This window comes from Etheostoma spectabile, unplaced genomic scaffold, assembly GCF_008692095.1.
Source record: "Etheostoma spectabile isolate EspeVRDwgs_2016 unplaced genomic scaffold, UIUC_Espe_1.0 scaffold00007190, whole genome shotgun sequence".
Classification (NCBI taxonomy): Eukaryota; Metazoa; Chordata; class Actinopteri; order Perciformes; family Percidae; genus Etheostoma; species Etheostoma spectabile.
In genome coordinates this window covers 63,229-86,069 of record NW_022603465.1, presented here as the reverse complement: position 1 = coordinate 86,069, position 22,841 = coordinate 63,229, and the positions used below count along the sequence as shown (strand labels likewise).

The 22,841-nt window shown below is 44.3% G+C and overlaps 2 protein-coding genes across 2 annotated transcripts in view; both read right to left on the bottom strand.

Moving 5' to 3' along the window:
• Positions 1-4,447: 4,447 nt before the first annotated feature.
• eif4e2rs1 (eukaryotic translation initiation factor 4E family member 2 related sequence 1) lies at positions 4,448-17,188 on the bottom strand. Its single transcript, XM_032508306.1, has 7 exons — positions 17,006-17,188; positions 12,230-12,320; positions 11,716-11,850; positions 11,213-11,317; positions 8,736-8,888; positions 5,966-6,102; positions 4,448-4,505 (listed from the first exon to the last, which is right to left on the bottom strand). The coding sequence occupies exons 1-7, from the start codon at positions 17,020-17,022 to the stop codon at positions 4,466-4,468; spliced, it is 678 nt and encodes a 225-aa protein (XP_032364197.1). The 5' UTR covers positions 17,023-17,188; the 3' UTR covers positions 4,448-4,465.
• A 3,619-nt stretch (positions 17,189-20,807) lies between these two features.
• Positions 20,808-22,841, bottom strand: part of LOC116678381 (phosphatidylinositol 4,5-bisphosphate 3-kinase catalytic subunit alpha isoform-like) — a 29,252-nt gene continuing 27,218 nt past the window's right edge. The window contains 1 exon segment of the mRNA XM_032508303.1: positions 20,808-21,731. Coding sequence (XP_032364194.1) covers positions 21,607-21,731 — 125 coding nt within the window. The 3' untranslated portion in view covers positions 20,808-21,606.

Below are 22,841 nucleotides of genomic sequence, written 5' to 3'. Positions count from 1 at the left end.
TGTCTATGGAAGCACCCTGAATCATATTAAATACACTGTTTCTGAAACATGTAAATAGTAACGTTAATTCACTTACTCACACATCCATGCGAAGTCGGTAAAAGGCCGGCCCTTTTTTCCGATGGCGTGGGCATTTCGAAAAAGTAGCTGCATCTTCTCCAACTCAGACGTCTTCATTAAAGTGAGACTTCTCCCAGCAAGGCTCTCTTCAATACCACCTGTCTTGGCCGTTTTAATCCTTAGGCTCTCCTGATGACTTCGGGCACTCTCATGGTCCTTTACTGCCTCGGCTTTAAAATTTTTAGTTCCTACCACAAAATTGTTCATTTTGTTTTTTTCTTTTGCGTACGTGCGGCAATCCTGACAAAACATGACAACATTTTCATGATCAAACACAAGCCATTCACGACCCGTCACCCATTTGGCATTACATTTTCTTTTCTTTGTTTCTCTGTCGATATCATCATCCCTTGCGTCGTTCCTCTTCTCGCCCGCAGAAGTCTGTCCCAACCACCGCCGCATTTAGTTTAGCTAATCTTGACTTTTGACTTTACTTTACTAGCTAGCTAACTCCCTCCTCTTTCAATCTGTGCTCCCTGCTCTGGCTCCGTTCGTTTCCATGGTTTCTCGCGCTGGTTTGATTGCAAACTGCACGCAGCCAATGGGCGTATGAAACGTCATCACGCAGCATTACAGCACAGTGTTCTTGGGAAATGTAGGAAGCACTGCCAGGGGAGAGCCGAGCCGTGAACAGAGCCTTGTGTATCATGCATGTAATGCCCTCGCATCACTGGCCAAACTGGCTAGTAAGTTTTTAGGAACACCCGCCAAAATTAGTTTTAACCCGCATTTGGCGGGTTGGCGGGTGTTAATTTAGAACCCTGATTACAACGCCGGACATGAGAAACTGTTTCATTAGGACGCCGGACATGAGAAACTGTTTCATTAGGACGCCGGGCATGAGAAACTGTTTCATTAGGACGCCGGACATGAGAAACTGTTTCATTAGGACGCCGGGCATGAGAAACTGTTTCATTAGGACGCCGGACATGAGAAACTGTTTCATTACAAAGCCGGACATGAGAAACTGTTTCATTACAACGCTGAACATGAGAAACTGTTTCATTAAAATGTCGGACATGAGAAACTGTTTCATTACAAAGCCGGAAATGAGAAACTGTTTCATTAGGACGCCAGGCATGAGAAACTGTTTCATTAAAACACCGGACATGAGAAACTGTTTCATTACAAAGCCGGACATGAGAAACTGTTTCATTACAAAGCCGGACATGAGAAACTGTTTCATTACAAAGCCGGACATGAGAAACTGTTTCATTAGGACGCCGGACATGAGAAACTGTTTCATTACAAAGCCGGACATGAGAAACTGTTTCATTAGGACGCCGGACATGAGAAACTGTTTCATTAGGACGCCGGACATGAGAAACTGTTTCATTAGGACGCCGGGCATGAGAAACTGTTTCATTAGGACGCCGGACATGAGAAACTGTTTCATTACAAAGCCGGACATGAGAAACTGTTTCATTACAACGCCGAACATGAGAAACTGTTTCATTAAAATGTCGGACATGAGAAACTGTTTCATTACAAAGCCGGAAATGAGAAACTGTTTCATTAGGACGCCAGGCATGAGAAACTGTTTCATTAAAACACCGGACATGAGAAACTGTTTCATTACAAAGCCGGACATGAGAAACTGTTTCATTACAAAGCCGGACATGAGAAACTGTTTCATTACAACGCCGAACATGAGAAACTGTTTCATTAGGACGCCGGACATGAGAAACTGTTTCATTACAAAGCCGGACATGAGAAACTGTTTCATTACAACGCCGGACATGAGAAACTGTTTCATTACAACGCCGGACATGAGAAACTGTTTCATTACAAAGCCGGAAATGAGAAACTGTTTCATTAGGACGCCGGGCATGAGAAACTGTTTCATTTAAACACCGGACATGAGAAACTGTTTCATTACAAAGCCGGACATGAGAAACTGTTTCATTACAAAGCCGGACATGAGAAACTGTTTCATTACAACGCCGGACATGAGAAACTGTTTCATTACAACGCCGGACATGAGAAACTGTTTCATTACAAAGCCGGAAATGAGAAACTTTTTCATTACAACGCCGGGCATGAGAAACTGTTTCATTACAACGCCGGACATGAGAAACTGTTTCATTACAACGCCGGACATGAGAAACTGTTTCATTACAACGCCGGACATGAGAAACTGTTTCATTACAAAGCCGGACATGAGAAACTGTTTCATTACAAAGCCGGACATGAGAAACTGTTTCATTACAAAGCCGGACATGAGAAACTGTTTCATTACAACGCCGGACATGAGAAACTGTTTCATTAGGACGCCGGACATGAGAAACTGTTTCATTACGTCGGACATGAGAAACTGTTTCATTACAAAGCCGGACATGAGAAACCGTTTCATTACAACGCCGGACATGAGAAACTGTTTCATTACAACGCCGGACATGAGAAACTGTTTCATTACAAAGCCGGACATGAGAAACTGTTTCATTACAACGCCGAACATGAGAAACTGTTTCATTAAAATGTCGGACATGAGAAACTGTTTCATTACAAAGCCGGAAATGAGAAACTGTTTCATTAGGACGCCAGGCATGAGAAACTGTTTCATTAAAACACCGGACATGAGAAACTGTTTCATTACAAAGCCGGACATGAGAAACTGTTTCATTACAAAGCCGGACATGAGAAACTGTTTCATTACAAAGCCGGACATGAGAAACTGTTTCATTAGGACGCCGGACATGAGAAACTGTTTCATTACAAAGCCGGACATGAGAAACTGTTTCATTACAACGCCGGACATGAGAAACTGTTTCATTACAACGCCGGACATGAGAAACTGTTTCATTAGGACGCCGGGCATGAGAAACTGTTTCATTTAAACACCGGACATGAGAAACTGTTTCATTACAAAGCCGGACATGAGAAACTGTTTCATTACAACGCCGGACATGAGAAACTGTTTCATTAGGAAGCCGGACATGAGAAACTGTTTCATTACAAAGCCGGACATGAGAAACTGTTTCATTAGGACGCCGGACATGACAAACCGTTTCATTACAAAGCCGGACATGAGAAACTGTTTCATTACAAAGCCGGACATGAGAAACTGTTTCATTAAAACGCCGGACATGAGAAACTGTTTCATTAGGACGCTGGACATGAGAAACTGTTTCATTAGGACGCCGGGCATGAGAAACTGTTTCATTAGGACGCCGGACATGAGAAACTGTTTCATTACAACGCCGGACATGAGAAACTGTTTCATTACAAAGCCGGACATGAGAAACTGTTTCATTAAAACGCCGGACATGAGAAACTGTTTCATTACAAAGCCGGACATGAGAAACTGTTTCATTAAAACGCCGGACATGAGAAACTGTTTCATTAGGACGCTGGACATGAGAAACTGTTTCATTAGGACGCTGGACATGAGAAACTGTTTCATTAGGACGCCGGGCATGAGAAACTGTTTCATTAGGACGCTGGACATGAGAAACTGTTTCATTAGGACGCCAGACATGAGAAACTGTTTCATTACAACGCCGGACATGAGAAACTGTTTCATTAGGACGCCGGGCATGAGAAACTGTTTCATTAGGACGCCGGACATGAGAAACTGTTTCATTACAACGCCGGACATGAGAAACTGTTTCATTACAAAGCCGGACATGAGAAACTGTTTCATTAGGAAGCCGGACATGAGAAACCGTTTCATTACAACGCGGGCAAGAGAAACTGTTTCATTACAAAGCCGGACATGAGAAACTGTTTCATTAGGACGCCGGGCATGAGAAACTGTTTCATTACAACGCCGGACATGAGAAACTGTTTCATTACAACGCCGGACATGAGAAACTGTTTCATTACAACGCCGGACATGAGAAACTGTTTCATTACAACGCCGGACATGAGAAACTGTTTCATTAGGCCGCCGGACATGAGAAACTGTTTCATTAGGAAGCCGGACATGAGAAACCGTTTCATTACAACGCCGGACATGAGAAACCGTTTCATTAGGACGCTGGACATGAGAAACTGTTTCATTACAACGCCGGACATGAGAAACTGTTTCATTAGGACGCTGGACATGAGAAACTGTTTCATTAGGACGCTGGACATGAGAAACTGTTTCATTAGGACGCTGGACATGAGAAACTGTTTCATTAGGACGCTGGACATGAGAAACTGTTTCATTAGGACGCCGGACACACTCCTGGTTTAACTTAAGTCATTCAGGAAAACTTCTTCCAGATGATCAGAAATCAGACAGTACAAATACTTCATTCAGTTACTTTATTGGTCCAGTCAACACACACACACACACACACACACACACACACACACAGCGTGGGCATAATGATCTGCGTCCTGATTGGTCAGGAACTCTTCAGAGGGAAATCTTTGTGTTTCTGAAGCTCGAGTTGTCCCTGAAACACACACAGAAAATTATACTTAATTCAAATACATGTACATACAAATAATGGGTTCTCAGCAGTAGTACCACAGTAGTAGTATTAGATTAGATTCAACTTTATTGTCATCACACATGTACAGGTACAATGTAACAAAATACAGTTTAGAGAGTTTAGAGAGTTTAGAGAGTTTAGAGAGCCTCCGAGCCGCAGCTAGTGAAAGCGCCGCCACATGCACTCTGAAAAGGATATATGCAGACAGCAGGATAATACAAGACATAACATAATGCACAAGACTACATACATAAAGGAATAATTGGTGTATGGTGTCTGTGGATGTGAGTGCGTGGGAGACACAAACTGTGTGGGTTGTTGAAAAACAGCTCCGTTCAGTCCGGCCTTGACTATGAGTGTGTGTGCGTGTGTATGTGAAATGTGAGACAGACTTACTGCGCTGTGTAAAACAGCCCAGTTCAGCCCGGCCTTGACCATGGACGTGAGGTGGAAACACAAGAAAGAAAGAAACGAGGCAGTCAGACGGATCGGGGGCTGGTTCGGGGGGGTGGTGTATGGTGTGTGTGTGAGAATGAGTTGTGTGTGCAATGTGCGCGTCAAACTGTCTGTGTTGTTAAAAGCTCAGTTCATCGGCATGACCTTGAAGAGATAAGCCAGTGCAAGGGACAAGATAGAATGTCAGCTGCAAATTGTTTTCCCGCTTCGGGCAGAAAAAAAAGGGGGGGGGGGGTGGGGGGTCTGGAAAACAGTTGATCAATTTCAATCCAAATTTAGGGTGACTCGGTGGAATTTGTACGAATCAATGTCCATCACTCAATTGTTACCGACCTCAGCGTCATACGAGCATCCATGTCACGCAGTGATTGCTGCAGTCCATCTACCTTCTCTGCCAGACCGGTGGTCACACGAAGCAACTCCACCGACTGGGCCCTGTTGGTTTCAATCCCCTTCTGCGCTTCCGTGGTCCGGTCTGAGATGTTGCGAGACAGTTTACAGGACTGGTCAGCCCTCAGATGTAAAACCTTCATCCTATCAACCACTCCGTGTAGGCTCTCTTTAAGTTCCCCAGACAGCTGGTGGGTGAATTTGCTGGCGGCTGTCTTACCAATCTTCCGCTAGGTCAGTGAGACCCCGAGGCCAATGATCAGGAGTCCCACCAATAGAATTCCACTTATCCAAATGTCTTCAACGTCCTCCACAGTGAGAACGTCCAGGCAGACCACCTGCCAATCCCGTGAATAGGAATCGCGAGCGTAGCCTGCAGGCAACGTCCCGCTGGGACAATGCGGCTCCCCCGGAGAAGCATGTTTAGGTGAAAAAATCTTGTCAATAGCGCTGAGCGACCAGTTGATCAATTCCATGTTGAATATTCCAGGAAAACAGCAGGCAGGGGACAAAGAGAAAAGAAAAAGTACCACAAGCCGGACAGGCTGGGAAGGAGCCAAGCTATAATAGAGTACCTGAGGCTGTCTGTGTGGGTCTTGTACTCCATGATGGAGTTGGTAGGGAGGTTCAGGACTCGTCTCAGCGTGTCTCTGATTCTGGACGTTGTCGTCTGGTCGTTGGACGTCCTGTTCCAGATGGACAGGATGTCCTCCTGAGAGAGAGACAGACAGGGAGAAAGACAGGTAAAGAGATGGACAGGGAGAAAGACAGAGGGAGACAGCGAGACAGGTAAAGAGATAGACGGACAAACCAGGAGAGACAGACAGGGAGAAAGACAGAGAGGGAGAGAGGCAGAGAGACAACGTTCATAATGAAAAACACATTTCAGCACATTTCTTTGCTTCTTTAGATGTTGGAAGGTTAGCCGAGGTACAACTGCAGTAGTTCTGTAGTAGTATCACAGTAGTATGGCAGTAGAATTGCAGTAGTATCAAAGTAGTATGTCAGTAGAATTGCAGTAGTATAACAGTATGATGGTAGTACTGCAGTAGTATTGCAGTAATATGGTAGTAGTATTGCAGTAGTATGGCAATGGTATTGCAGTAGAATTGCATTAGTATGGTAGTAGCATGGCAGTAGAACTGCAGAATGATTGCAGTAGTATGGTATTAGTATTGTAGTATGATAATAATATTACATTCTGTTGGGGGACTTCAACGTACCTGTGGGTGATGATGGAGATACTTGGAGAGGCTGATTGGGATGAACGGCCTCCCTGATCTGAACCAGAGTGGTTGTCTGTTGTTGGACTTCTGGTCTAGTCATGGATTGTCCATAACAAACACCATGTTCGAACATAGGAATGCTCATAAGTGTACGTGGTACCAGAGCACCCTAGGGTGCTCATAAGTGTACGTGGTACCAAAGCACCCTAGGCCAAAGGTCAATGATCGATTTTATAATCGTTTCATCTGATCTGAGGCCGTATGTTTTGGACACTCGGGTGAAGAGTGGGACAGAGCTGTCAACTGATCTGGTGGTGAGATGGGTCAGGGGGTGGGGGAGGACTCTGGACAGACCTGGTAAGCCCAAACGGGTAGTGCGGGTAAATTGGGAACGTCTGGAGGAGGCCCCTGTCCGACGGACTTTCAACTCACACCTCCGGCGGAGCTTTTCGTGCATCCCTGTGGAGGCTGGGGGTCCTGTGGAGGCTGGGGACATTGAACCTGAGTGGACAATGTTCAAGCTGGAGGATGATGGGGGATCAGTGTCCCTGGTGGACGTCGCTGAGGTAGTCAAACAACTCCACAGCGGCAAAGCCCCAGGGATTGAGATCTGTCCAGAAATGCTGAAAGCTCTGGGTGTGGAGGGGCTGTCTTGGTTGACACGCCTCTTTAACATTGCGTTGAAATCTGGGACAGTGCCTAAGGAGTGGCAGACCAGGGTGGTGGTTCACCTCTTCAACAAGGGGGACCAGAGGGTGTGTGCCAATTACAAGGGTATCACACTTCTCAGCCTCCCTGGTAAAGTCTACTCCAAGGTGCTGGAAAAGAGGGTTCGGCCGATAGTCGAACCTCGAATTGAAGGGTAACAATGCGGATTCCGTCCTGGTCATGGAACAACCGATCTTCACTCTCGCAAGGATCTTGGAGGGGGCCTAGGACCATGCCCAACCAGTCTACATGTGTTTTGTGGATCTGGAGAAGGCGTATGACCGAGTCCCCCCAGAGAAACTGTGGGAGGTGCTGCGGGAGTATGGGGTGAGGGGGTCCCGTCTTGGGGCCATCCAATCTCTGTATGACCAAAGCGAGAGCTGTGTCCAGGTACCCGGCAGTAAGTCGGACTCGTTCCGGTTGAGGGTTGGCCTCCGCCAGGGCTGCGCTTTGTCACCAATCCTGTTTGTAATATTTATGGACAGGATATCGAGGCGTAGTCGGGGCGGGGAGGGGTTGCAGTTTGGTGGGCTCGGGATCTCATCGCTGCTTTTTGCAGATGATGTGGTCCTGATGGCGTCATCGGTCTGTGACCTTCAGTACACACTGGATCGGTTTGCAGCAGAGTGTGAAGCAGCTGGGATGAGGATCAGCACCTCTAAATCTGAGGCCATGGTTCTCAACCAATTGGAGTGCTTTCTTCAGGTAGGGAGTGAGTCCTTACCCCAAGTGAAGGAGATTAAATACCTTGGGGTTTTGTTTGCGAGTGAGGGGACCATGGAGCGTGAGATTGGTCTTAGAATCGGAGCAGCGGGTGCGGTATTACATTCTGTTTATCGCACCGTTGTGACGAAAAGAGAGCTGAGCCAAGGCAAAGCTCTCGATCTACCGGTCAGTTTTCGTTCCTACCCTCACCTGTGGTCATGAAGGCTGGGTCATGACCGAAAGAACGAGATCCAGGGTACAAGTGGCCGAAATGGGTTTCCTCAGGAGGGGGGCTGGCGTCTCCCTTAGAGATAGGGTGAGACGCTCAGTCATCCGAGAGGAGCTCGGAGTAGAGCCGATGCTCCTTCACGTTGAAAGGAGCCAGTTGAGGTGGTTCGGGCACCTGGTAAGGATGCCCCCTGGGCGCCTCCCTAGGGAGGTGGTCCAGGCACGTCCAGCTGGGAGGAGGCCTCGGGGAAGACCCAAGACTAGGTGGAGAGATTATATCTCCAACCTGGCCTGGGAACGCCTCAGGATCCCCCAGTCGGAGCTGGTTGATGTGGCTCGGGAAAGGGAAGTTTGGGGACCCACTACTGGAGCTGCTGCCCCCGCGACCCGATACCGGATAAGCGGATGAAGATGGATGGACAGTATTACAATAGTATAGAAGTAGTATTGCAGTATTATTGCAGTAGTATGGCAGTACCTGGAAGCGTATGGAGACCACGGCCCCACAGATCTCCCCCCCCACCATGAACTGCTCCCCCAGCATCGCCAGGATGATGTTCTCCCAGAACCGGCTGGCCAGACCTTTACGCAGCCGGATGATCCACTTCCCCCCCCCGCGGTTAGACTCGTCCTGCAGACAGACAGGTCAGAGAGACAGACAGGTCAGAGACAGACAGATTACAGACAGACTGGTCAGAGAGACAGATCTATGACCGGTTACAGACTGCAAGGGCAGACAGACAGACAGACAGGTTAAAGACAGACTGGTCAGAGAGACAGACTGGTCAGAGAGACAGACTGGTCAGAGAGACAGACAGGTCTCGGACAGGTCAGACAGGTTACAGACAGCCAGGTCAGACAGACAGGATACAGACAGACAGGTTACAGACAGACTGGTCCGAGACAGACTGGTCAGAGACAGACAGGTCACAGACAGGACAGAGAGACAGACAGGTTACAGACAGCAAGGTCAGACAGACATACAGGTTACAGACTGACAGGTTACAGACAGACAAGTCAGAGAGAGAGACAGGTTAGAGAGAGAGAGAGACCCCTCTGCGTTGTCCAACAGAGAGACAGACAGGTCAGAGAGAGACAGACAGGTTAGAGAGAGACCCCTCTGCATTGAGCTCTCTTTACCTCTTTACCTCATCTCTCTTGGTTTTGTTGTAATAGTTTTAGACAGCTGGGGACTTATTTTGATACACTGAGCTCCTCTCTCCTCTATCTTTCCATCTTTTCATTTATGTGCATCCAGGTCCCAGAAATGCTTGTTACTAACCTAGTCACTAACCTAGTTACTAACCTAGTTACTAACCTAGTTACTAACCTAGTTACTAACCTAGTTACTAACCTAGTTACTAACCTAGCTCTGGGGAGTCATTCCCCGGAGTCCTTATGTTCTTTTTTCCCCAGCATGTTCCCTTGGATCAGAGAGGCTCCGAAATCAGGGTAGCAGCTGTCGCCATGGTCCCGCTACACGTTCTGTGATGCCATGTTCAACTGCTACACTGCAGTGCCCTGCTACGTCCTGCTACGTCCTGCTACGTCCTGCTACATCCTGCTACGTCCTGCTACGTCCTGCTACGTCCTGCTACGTCCTGCTACGTCCTGCTACGTCCTGCTGTGCCTTGTAATGCCGCACAGCGTCATGCTATGCCATGAACTACTACAAAGAACTGCTACAAACTACTAATTTTTTCTATTTTTGTTATTGCCACTCTTCATTAACCCCAACCGGCCCGTCAGACACCGCCTACCAAGAGTCTGGGTCTGACCGAGGTTTCTGCCTAAAAGGAAGTTTTTCCTCTCCACTGTGGCCCTGTTGCTGCTCTGGAGGAAACTACTAGAACTGTTGGGTCCTTGTAAATTCTGGAGTGTGGTCTATCTTTTTTTTTTATTTATTTAACCTTTATTTAACCAGGAAGTCCCTTGAGATTGAAATCTCTTTTTCGAGGGAGACCTGGCCAAGACGGCACACCAGTTACAATTTAAACAAATACAGCACAGACAAAATCTCACATAGAGGAAAGGACAGGTCACATAGGGCAGTTACATTTTTGAATTACATGACATTTTAACATGGCCTTAAATTCATTCAATGGGACTAGATTATTTAAATGGATCAAGTTTTGCAAATTATTCCAAGACCAAGGAGCGGAGTAAGAGAAGGCTTTCTTCCCCAGCTCAGTAAAAACCCTTGGAACCTGGTAAGAGCGCCACCTGGTGGAACGGAGATGAAAATGGCTAGAATTTAGCTTGAGGAGATTACATAAATATGCCGGCAGTTTACCCAACATGGCCTTGTATAGAAAAATATAAAAATGAAGTTGTCTACGTAGACTTAGTGACGGCCAGCCTACCAGTTCATACAGCGTACAATGATGAGTACGTGCATAAGAGTTAGTTAAGAAGCGCAAAGCACTATGGTACACAGAGTCTAACAGGTGGAGAGTACTAGAGGCAGCATGCATGTAGACAACATCACCATAGTCCAAAACACTTAAAAAAGTAGCCTGAACAAGTGTTTTTCTGGCTGACATGTTAAAACAAGTTTTATTTCTAAAATAAAACCCCAGCCTTAGTTTCAGCTTTTTTACAAGTTTTATCTGTAAAGTGTCTTGAGATAACTCTTGTTATGAATTGATACTATAAATAAAATTGAATTGAATTGAATTGGCCAACAGAGAGACATACAGACAGGTCAGAGAGAGAGACAGGTTAGAGAGAGACCCCTCTGTGTTGTCCAACAAAGAGACAGAGAGGTTAGAGAGACCCCTCCGCCTTGTCCAACAGAAAAAGACAGGTAAGAGAGACCCCTCTGCGTTGTCCAACAGAGAGACAGACAGGTAAGAGAGACCCCTCTGCGTTGTCCAACAGAGAGACAGACAGACCGGTCAGAGAGAGAGACAGATCAGAGAGACAGACAGGTCAGAGAGACAGACAGGTTGTTACCTCCCACATGGGTTTGATTCCCTCTTTGAACAGGTGGAAGTCACTGTGTCCACTCAGATCACCGGGACGCACCAGGTGGCTGTAGAACCTCCAGAACTGCTCTACCTACACACACACACACAGAACCTTTTACCTACAAAGTGGTGTCAGAGTGTGTGTGTGTGTGTGTGTGTGTGTGTGTGTGTGTGTGTCTGTGTGTGTGTGTGTCTGTGTGTGTGAGTGTGCGTCTGTGTGTGTGTCTGTGTGTGTGTGTCTGTGTGTCCCGACGCCACGCTGCCTATCTGATGTTCTGCTCATAGCTCTGAGAACTGGGGCCTCTGTGTGTGTGTGTGTGTGTGTGTGTGTGTGTGTGTGTGTGTGTGTGTGTGTGTGTGTGTCTGTGTGTGTGTGTCTGTGTGTGCGTCTGTGTGTGTGTGTGTGTGTGTGTGGATGTGTGTGTGTCTGTGTGTGTGTGTCCGTGTGTCTCCGTGTGTGTGTGTGTGTGTGTGTGTGTGTGTGTGTACCGAGGCCACACTGCCTATCTGTCTGATGTTCTGCTCGTAGCTCTGAGAACTGGCCGGTCTGCTCGGAGTTCTCCTGCTGAACCAGAACGTGTAGTTATACTGCAGAGGGTGTTCTCCTGCAGCGGGACACACCGTCTGGAGACACACAGGGACAGGGAGACAGGCAGGGAGGGAGACAGGGAGGGAGGGAGACAGGCAGGGAGGGAGACAGACAGTTCAGTTAGTTCACTTTAATATTCCAAATTGGAAACTTGACATGCAGTCAGGACTCAGAGAGAGAGAGAGACAACACAGAGAGAGAGGACAACAACACAGAGAGAGGACAACAACACAAAGAAAGGACAACAACACAGAGAGAGGACAACAACACAGAGAGAGGACAACAACACAGATAGAGGACAACAACACAGATAGAGAGACAACAACTCAGATAGACAGACAACAAGACAGACGGAGAGAGAGACGGAGAGACAGACAGGGTGAGAGAGACAGACAAGGAGAAAGGCTGTCTCACCTTGCGTCTGTTGTTGTTGTTGTTATTGTTGGTCCCATCACTGTTGTCATGGTGACAGTTTGTCTCCTCCTGTTCCTCCTCGTCTTTTTGACTGTAATACAAACAGCAAGTGTGTCTGTTAGCATGCACATGTATGTACTCCTATATACATATACACTGTATACACACACAGCCCTGTGTGGTGCTGGTCTGTGGAGGTACTACTAGTACTTAGTAATACATATATACATATACACTGTATACACACACAGCCCTGTGTGGTGCTGGTCTGTGGAGGTACTACTAGTACTTAGTAATACATATATACATATACACTGTATACACACACAGCCCTGTGTGGTGCTGGTCTGTGGAGGTACTACTAGTACTTAGTAATACATATATACATATACACTGTATACACACACAGCCCTGTGTGGTGCTGGTCTGTGGAGGTACTACTAGTACTTAGTAATACATATATACATATATACTGTATACACACACAGCCCTGTGTGGTGCTGGTCTGTGGAGGTAATACTAGTACTTAGTAATACATATATACATATACACTGTATACACACACAGCCCTGTGTGGTGCTGGTCTGTGGAGGTACTACTAGTACTTAGTAATACATATATACATATACACTGTATACACACACAGCCCTGTGTGGTGCTGGTCTGTGGAGGTACTACTAGTACTTAGTAATACATATATACATATATACTGTATACACACACAGCCCTGTGTGGTGCTGGTCTGTGGAGGTACTACTAGTACTTAGTAATACATATATACATATACACTGTATACACACAGCCCTGTGTGGTGCTGGTCTGTGGAGGTACTACTAGTACTTAGTAATACATATATACATATACACTGTATACACACACAGCCCTGTGTGGTGCTAGTCTGTGGAGGTAATACTAGTACTTAGTAATACATATATACATATATACTGTATACACACACAGCCCTGTGTGGTGCTGGTCTGTGGACGTACTACTAGTACTTAGTAATACATATATACATATACACTGTATACACACACAGCCCTGTGTGGTGCTGGTCTGTGGAGGTACTACTAGTACTTAGTAATACATATATACATATACACTGTATACACACACAGCCCTGTGTGGTGCTGGTCTGTGGAGGTACTACTAGTACTTAGTAATACATATATACATATACACTGTATACACACACAGCCCTGTGTGGTGCTGGTCTGTGGAGGTACTACTAGTACTTAGTAATACATATATACATATACACTGTATACACACACAGCCCTGTGTGGTGCTGGTCTGTGGAGGTACTACTAGTACTTAGTAATACATATATACATATACACTGTATACACACACAGCCCTGTGTGGTGCTGGTCTGTGGAGGTACTACTAGTACTTAGTAATACATATATACATATACACTGTATACACACACAGCCCTGTGTGGTGCTGGTCTGTGGAGGTACTACTAGTACTTAGTAATACATATATACATATACACTGTATACACACACAGCCCTGTGTGGTTCTGGTCTGTGGAGGTACTATTAGTACTTAGTAATACATATATACATATACACTGTATACACACACAGCCCTGTGTGGTGCTGGTCTGTGGAGGTACTACTAGTACTTAGTAATACATATATACATACACACTGTATACACACACAGCCCTGTGTGGTGCTGGTCTGTGGAGGTACTACTAGTACTTAGTAATACATATATACATATACACTGTATACACACACAGCCCTGTGTGGTGCTGGTCTGTGGAGGTACTACTAGTACTTAGTAATACATATATACATATATACTGTATACACACACAGCCCTGTGTGGTGCTGGTCTGTGGAGGTACTACTAGTACTTAGTAATACATATATACATATACACTGTATACACACACAGCCCTGTGTGGTGCTGGTCTGTGGAGGTACTACTAGTACTTAGTAATACATATATACATACACACTGTATACACACACAGCCCTGTGTGGTGCTGGTCTGTGGAGGTACTACTAGTACTTAGTAATACATATATACATACACACTGTATACACACACAAAATAATTGATTTAATGATTTTGACAACAGCCTTGTTTTGTGGTCTATGCAGTCCTGTACATATATAAGTGCAACCATGTTCCTAACTGAAACTTTTTAAAAATCGCTAGCTTGCAATGCTAACGCTGATCGCTAATGTTAACTTGCTTTGCACAACAGTCCCGCATTTCTCTGCCTTGAATGGACTGGATACACCACATAGACTGTGTGTGTGTATGTTATATATATATATATATATATATATATATGGTTCTAATTGTTGATAATGGTTCAGTAACATTATTTTATGTAATGTTTTTGCCTGTTCTGTTTAATTTAGCACCAATAAAGACAGATTTTTGTTAAAATGTTTTTGTGAACATCAATGACATTCAAAACGGTGATAACTGAAACAGATATACACACCATGTACACAGGGTGTATATGTATGTGTACATGATACATGTGTATACAGGGTGTATATGTATGTATACATGATACAGTGTATACAGGGTGTATATGTATGTATACATGTGTATACAGGTGTATATGTATGTATACATGATACATGTGTAATACACGGTGTATATGTATGTATACATGATACATGTGTATACACGGTGTATATGTATGTATACATGATACATGTGTATACACGGTGTATATGTAGTATCATGATACATGTGTATACACGTGTATTTGTATTACATATACATGTTTATCACGGTGTATATGTATGTATACATGATACATGTGTATACACGTGTATATGTATGTATACATGATACATGTGTATACAGGGTGTATATGTATGATACATGATACATGTGTATACAGGGTGTATATGTATGAATACATGATACATGTGTATACACGGTGTATATGTATGTATACATGATACATGTGTATACAGGGTTATATGTATGAATACTGATACATGTGTATACACAGTGTATATGTATGTATACATGATACATGTTATACACAGTGTATATGTATGTATACATGATACATGTGTATACACAGTGTATATGTATGTATACATGATACATGTGTATCCACGGTGTATATGTATGTATACATGATACATGTGTATACACGGTGTTATGTATGTATACATGTTACATGTGTATACAGGGTGTATATGTATGTATACATGATACATGTGATACACGGTGTATATGTATGTATACATGATACATGTGTATACACGGTGTATTTTAGTATACATGATACATGTGTATACACGGTGTATATGTATGTATACATGATACATGTGTAACACGTGTATATGTATGTATACATGATACAGGTGTATACAGGGTGTATATGTATGTATACATGATACATGTGTATACAGGGTGTATATTTATGAATACATGATACATGTGTATACACGTGTATATGTATGTATACATGATACATGTGTATACAGGGTGTATATGTATGTATACATGATCATGTGTATACAGGGTGTATATGTATAATACATGATACATGTGTATACACGGTGTATATGTATGTATACATGATACATGTGTATACAGGGTGTATATGTATGATACATGATACATGTGTTACACAGGGTATATGTATGTATAACATGATACATGTGTATACACAGTGTATATGTATGTATACATGATACATGTGTATACACAGTGTATATGTATGTATACATGATACATGTGTATACACGGTGTATATGTATGTATACATGATACATGTGTATACACGGTGTATATGTATGTATACATGATACATGTGTATACAGGGTGTATATGTATGTATGTGTACATGATACATGTGTATACACATTTGTATTGCAAACAGACCTAAGTACTACACTGATAACATCTGCCTCTGTATTTACTGATGGGTCGGATGCTAACGGTTAGCTGCTAGCTGTATTTACTGATGGGTCTGATGCTAACGGTTAGATGCTAGCTGTATTTACTGATGGGTCTGATGCTAACGGTTAGCTGCTAGCTGTATTTACTGATGGGTCTGATGCTAACGGTTAGCTGCTAGCTGTATTTACTGATGGGTCTGATGCTAACGGTTAGCTGCTAGCTGTATTTACTGATGGGTCTGATGCTAACGGTTAGCTGTATTTACTGATGGGTCTGATGCTAACGGTTAGCTGTATTTACTGATGGGTCTGATGCTAACGGTTAGCTGCTAGCTGTATTTACAGATGGATCTGATGCTAACGGTTAGCTGCTAGCTGTATTTACTGATGGGTCTGATGCTAACGGTTAGCTGCTAGCTGTATTTACTGATGGGTCGGATGCTAACGGTTAGCTGCTAGCTGTATTTACTGATGGGTCGGATGCTAACGGTTAGCTGTATTTACTGATGGGTCGGATGCTAACGGTTAGCTGCTAGCTGTATTTACTGATGGGTCGGATGCTAACAGTTAGCTGCTAGCTGTATTTACTGATGGGTCGGATGCTAACGGTTAGCTGCTAGCTGTATTTACTGATGGGTCGGATGCTAACGGTTAGCTGTATTTACTGATGGGTCGGATGCTAACAGTTAGCTGCTAGCTGTATTTACTGATGGGTCGGATGCTAACGGTTAGCTGTATTTACTGATGGGTCGGATGCTAACAGTTAGCTGCTAGCTGTATTTACTGATGGGTCGGATGCTAACGGTTAGCAGATACTGTCTGATGCAGCAGTGTTTTCGTGTATTTTCCGGATGTTTTGACGGGTGAACGTGCGTCTTACCGCTCCAGCTGGTTCATCCCTCGTCCGGCTCCCTTTCCTCTCTTTAATATCTTTTTTATTCTCTCTTTTCTTCACTTAATTCTGTTATTTTCCACTTTATCGCGCTGCCTCCTCGTGTGGCCGCGGCTCTCTGATAACAGGTGCTGCCAGTGCGCATGTGCGGGCGCGGAGGACGGGAGGGGAGAAGGGACAATTGACGAAGCGATGATGGTCAGTGGTTGGTTAATGAGCTGTTTGTATGCAATGTGAGTGTAAATAGAGAAACCTGTAGGGTTGGGGCTCTATAAAGAAACCGTAGGGTTGGGGATCTATGAAGAAACCTGTAGAGGGCCTTTATAGAGAAACCGGTAGGGGGGGGGGGCTCTATAGAGAAACCTCTAAGGGGGCTCTATGAAGAAACCTGTTGGGTTGGGGCTCTATGGAGAAACCTGTAGGGTTGGGGATCTATAAAGAAACCCGTAGGGTTGGGGATCTAAGAAACCTGTAGAGGGCCTTTATAGAGAAACCGGTAGGGGGGGCTCTATAGAGAAACCTCTAAGGGGGGCTCTATGGAGAAACCTGTAGGAGGGGTTTACTATCATACATATGAGTCACATAAAATGAAGATGAATACTTGAATAGACTGGCTTTCATTAACAGCTGTTAATATTAATATATCATCTATCATACATCAGGTTAAACATAGGGGGGTGTATCCTGTATTTTTAACATGGGGGGGGTGTATGCTTATGCCCCTGTATTTTAACATGGGGGGTGTATACTTATGTCCCCTGTATTTTAACATAGGGGGGTGTATACTTATGCCCCCCCTGTATTTTAACATAGAGGGGTTATACTTATGCCCCCTGTATTTTAACATAGGGGGGTGTATACTAATGCCCCCTGTATTTTAACATAGGGGGTGTATACTTATGCCCCCTGTATTTAACATAGGGTGTATACTTAGCCCCCTGTATTTTTAACTAGGGGTGTGTATACTTATGCCCCTGTATTTAACATAGGGGGGTGTGCCCTGTATTTTAACATAGGGGGGTGTATACTTATGCCCCTGTATTTTACATAGGGGGGTATACTATGCCCCTGTATTTAACATAGAGGTGGGTATACTTATGCCCCTGTATTTTTAACATAGGGGGTGTATACTTATGCCCCTGTATTTTAACATAGGGGGGTGTACACTTATGCCCCTGTATTTTAACATAGGGGGTGTTACTTATGCCCCTGTATTTTAACATAGGGGGTGTATACTTATGCCCCTGTATTTTAACATAGGGGGGTGTATACTTATGCCCCTGTATTTAACATAGGGGGGTGTATACTTATGCCCCTGTTTTAACATAGGGGGGTGTATACTTATGCCCCTGTATTTTAACATAGGGGGTGTATACTAATGCCCCTGTATTTTAACATAGGGGGGTGTATACTTATGCCCCTGTATTTTAAGGAAGAACATTTATTTATTTTGATACATTATTCATTCACAAAGAAAATTGGTGTCCTTAAAGGCTGGACTTTCTTATTATTTTTTTTTAAATAAGGCATTAAGGGCACTTTCCAGAACATGTTTTTTTTATCCTCTTTAGCATGGGGGGTGGGGGGTGGGGGGGTAGACTTATGCAAGCCGCTCTATGTACAGGGTGAATTCTGAAGGCAGCATAACAGTTTGGAAATATTTCCCAGTTACTTGTAGAAGTGACACTGAACCCTCGGATGGGAGTTAACGACCAGAGTCTTTGAGTCTTTGAGTGTTAACTCTTAAATAAAGGTTTTGAAATGCAACTGGTAAAAATGGGTTATTTTAATGACTAAGAGAGTTAATATAAAGGTATTCAACATTAAAATAAATGACTGCTGGAATGGTAACTTATGATTTTTCATTTCAGATCTGTAGTACATTAAATGAAGTTGTTATTTAATTTAATCTTGACGATAGAGACCTTGAACATTATGTCTGTATTGGTCTCTTTGAACATGGTTGCTTGGAGCCTTTCCAAAATAAAAGCTCTAACTTCCTTTCTGTTACTGTGAGTTGGTAAAAGATAAAAACTGACATTACTTGTTCACTGTGGATTTGTTTTACAGTAAAACAGACACGTTAGCTACTGTCACTGCAGTGGAATTAGACATTTTAATTTGAAAGGTTCCTAGTGCTTACAGCCAACCATCTCCAGAGAACAACACAACCTGTTTTAATAACAAAAAATGTGTAACTGACACTAGAATATACTAATATGTAATATGAGAAACTTGTAGTATTTAAGTGACTAAGTAGTATTGGAGTAAAGTTATTGAGTAGTGTTGAAGTAAAATGATGAAATTGTGAAGGATTAAAATGTTCCAAGAGCACGAATGACTTTATCAAAACATGTTTCAACACAAAGAACACAGGTACAAGAAAACCTTCTGTGGCTTGTTGTTCTCATCAATAGACCATCATGCAGCAGGGGGCGGGGCTTACACTGACCTTTATGCTACGCTAACTTCACCACACAACACTCACTGTTCCAACTAGGCTAACATGCTAGCAAACACTAGCCGGCTGATTGGACAACGCAGGCAGCTGATTGGTTCACACTTTGATCCCTGATTGAACTTTAGATCAGTTCCAATGGAAAATATTCTGTTTCCAGCTGGGACAGAAACTAGGTTCTAGTTCTTCAAAAGGTCTCAGAGTACACCAAGATAGACTGGCGTCTGTCTCCAGCTGGGACAGAAACTAGGTTCTAGTTCTTCATAAAGTCTCAGAGTACACCAAGATAGACTGGCGTCTGTCTCCAGCTGGGACAGAAACTAGGTTCTAGTTCTTCATAAGGTCTCAGAGTACACCAAGATAGACCAGCGTCTGTCTCCAGCTGGGACAGAAACTAGGTTCTAGTCCTTCAAAAGGTCTCAGAGTACACCAAGATAGACCAGCGTCTGTCTCCAGCTGGGAGACCTTAAACTGAAACAGAAACTAGGTTCTAGTTCTTCATAGGGTCTCAGAGTACACCAAGATAGACTGGCGTCTGTCTCCAGCTGGGACAGAAACTAGTTTTTAGTTCTTCATAAAGTCTCAGAGTACACCAAGATAGACTGGCGTCTGTCTCCAGCTGGGAGACCTTAAACTGAAACAGAAACTAGGTTCTAGTCCTTCAAAAGGTCTCAGAGTACACCAAGATAGACCAGCGTCTGTCTCCAGCTGGGAGACCTTAAACTGAAACAGAAACTAGGTTCTAGTTCTTCATAGGGTCTCAGAGTACACCAAGATAGACTGGCGTCTGTCTCCAGCTGGGACAGAAACTAGTTTTTAGTTCTTCATAAAGTCTCAGAGTACACCAAGATAGTACTCGTGTCACAGAAGTAAAGTTTTATAATCTGGCATTAACAAGTCAAAAGACAATGAAATATTAAGACCTAATATTATGGACAAAAGGTTGTAATATTTTATATTAATTTGGTATAAAAGTCATAATATATCGGTAAGAAAACTGTTTTAACTTCATAAAAAGTCACGTTAGTTTCAACGTTCAAAGCTTTCCTGATGAAGCGGGACAGAAATCTGACGAAGACGGTTTTCATCTTTTAGAAACCTAATTGGTTGGTTTGGTCCGTGGCTCCGCCCACAGCCATCAGCTCTGCCTTCCTATTGGTCAGAGCACCTGATTGTCAAAGTGTCGCTCAGTGATCATAGGTTTTATTGCTCTGACGGCGACCAGTGTTCATGCTGCTGGTTTTCAATAAAGCTGGCCTCATTCAAACTCTTTAGAAACGTACAGCTGTTTCTCAATGAAGTTCAAATGCTACAGTAATAACGTTTTTTCCCTTTGATAAGAGCTAACAGGCTAACTGTAGCACCGACTGGAAGACATTTACGACATCGTCCTCTCCCAGCATGCCTTTGGCCTCAACTGCCTGTGACCCTGAGATTCATGTTGCTATGACAACCACCTTCATCATCCTCACAGGCTACGGTTTTGTTAAAGACGAATATCTTCTGCTACAAGCTTCTCTGGGAACCATCACCTCATCGTGTGGGGGCGGGGGGGTCTCCCTTTGGACCTGAGGGCTGTGTAGTCTGGAGCCTGGTGCTCCTGGTAGGGTCTCCCATGGCAAAGCAGTCTCAGGTTGGGGGCCAGACAAAGAATGGTTCAAAAACCCTTTGACCCAACAAGGAATAGGTAGAGTGACCCTGCCCAGAGAAAGCTTGGGGCCCCCATCTGGAGCCAGGCCCAGATGTAGTGCTTGGGGCCCCCATCTGGAGCCCGGCCCAGGACTAGGTGGGGTGATTATATCTCTAACTTGGCCTGGGAACACCTCAGGACCCCCAGTCAGAGCTGGTTGATGTGGCTCGGGAAAGGGAAGTTTGGGGTCCCCGGCTGGAGCTGGTCCCCCCGAGACCCACCCCTGGATGAGCGAACCAGGAAGGGTGGATATTTTGCTGCATTTACCCCTCACCTCCACACTCAGTCAGTCTAAGGTCATTATCAATCACAGATAATACATCTCATCTGTGTGTGTGTGTGTGTGTGTGTGTGTGTGTGTGTGTGTGTGTGTGTGTGGTGTGTGTGTGTGTCTCTGTATGTGCATCTGTGTGTGTCTCTGTGTGTGCATCTGTGTGTGCGTCAGTGTTCGTTGGGCATATGTCTGATGGTGTGGAAGATCCAGTCCATCTTGGTGCTCCAGCCTCCGTGATGAGCGTCATTCATCTGTTTGGTGAAATACTCCAACGCCTCCTGCTGGCTCTTCTCTGAGAGACAGACAGGTGGATGGACAGACAGACAGGTGGAGAGACAGACAGATAGACAGACAGGCAGACACAAACAGAAGAAAGTGAGACATTCTTGTAGAGTTCTAGTGAGTTTTATTCATTATTTCCAAAGTTAGAGAATGCTGAAGTTGAAAGCAGGTGGAACCGGGTAAAACCAGATGAAAGTAAACGAAAACAGGTGAAACCAGGAGGAACCACGTGAAACAGATAAAAGCAGGCGGAACCAGCGGAGGGGGTGGGATTACTGAGGGCACGATCTGAAATGAGTTAGTGACATGAGATGAAATCAGAACAGATGGCAGAGGTAATTCCCAACGAGGCATCCATTATCATGATGGACAGACACAACCATTAAGTCATGAATGAGATACTAGGGTTAGGGTTCCACTAGGGTTGGGGTTCCCATTAAGTCATGAATGAGATACTAGGGTTAGGGTTCCACTAGGGTTGGGGTTCCCATTAAGTCATGAATGAGATACTAGGGTTAGGGTTCCCATTAAGTCATGAATGAGATACCAGGGTTAGGGTTCCCATTAAGTCATGAATGAGATACTAGGGTTAGGGTTCCACTAGGGTTGGGGTTCCCATTAAGTCATGAATGAGATACTAGGGTTAGGGTTCCACTAGGGTTGGGGTTCCCATTAAGTCATGAATGAGATACTAGGGTTAGGGTTCCCATTAAGTCATGAATGAGATACTAGGGTTAGGGTTCCACTAGGGTTGGGGTTCCCATTAAGTCATGAATGAGATACTAGGGTTAGGGTTCCCATTAAGTCATGAATGAGATACCAGGGTTAGGGTTCCCATTAAGTCATGAATGAGATACTAGCGTTAGGGTTCCACTAGGGTTGGGGTTCCCATTAAGTCATGAATGAGATACTAGGGTTAGGGTTCCCATTAAGTCATGAATGAGATACCAGGGTTAGGGTTCCCATTAAGTCAAGAATGAGATACTAGGGTTAGGGTTCCACTAGGGTTGGGGTTCCCATTAAGTCATGAATGAGATACTAGGGTTAGGGTTCCCATTAAGTCATGAATGAGATACTAGGGTTAGGGTTCCCATTAAGTCATGAATGAGATACCAGGGTT

Bases quoted from the DNA above. Each gene is read 5' to 3' on its own strand.
- eif4e2rs1 (XM_032508306.1), bottom strand. The intron at 11,318-11,715 runs GTACACACACAC...GTGTGTGTGTAG, and splicing joins AGATAGGCAGTGTGGCCTCG to GTAGAGCAGTTCTGGAGGTT. The intron at 6,103-8,735 runs GTACTGCCATAC...TCTCTCTCTCAG, and splicing joins TGGTCTCCATACGCTTCCAG to GAGGACATCCTGTCCATCTG.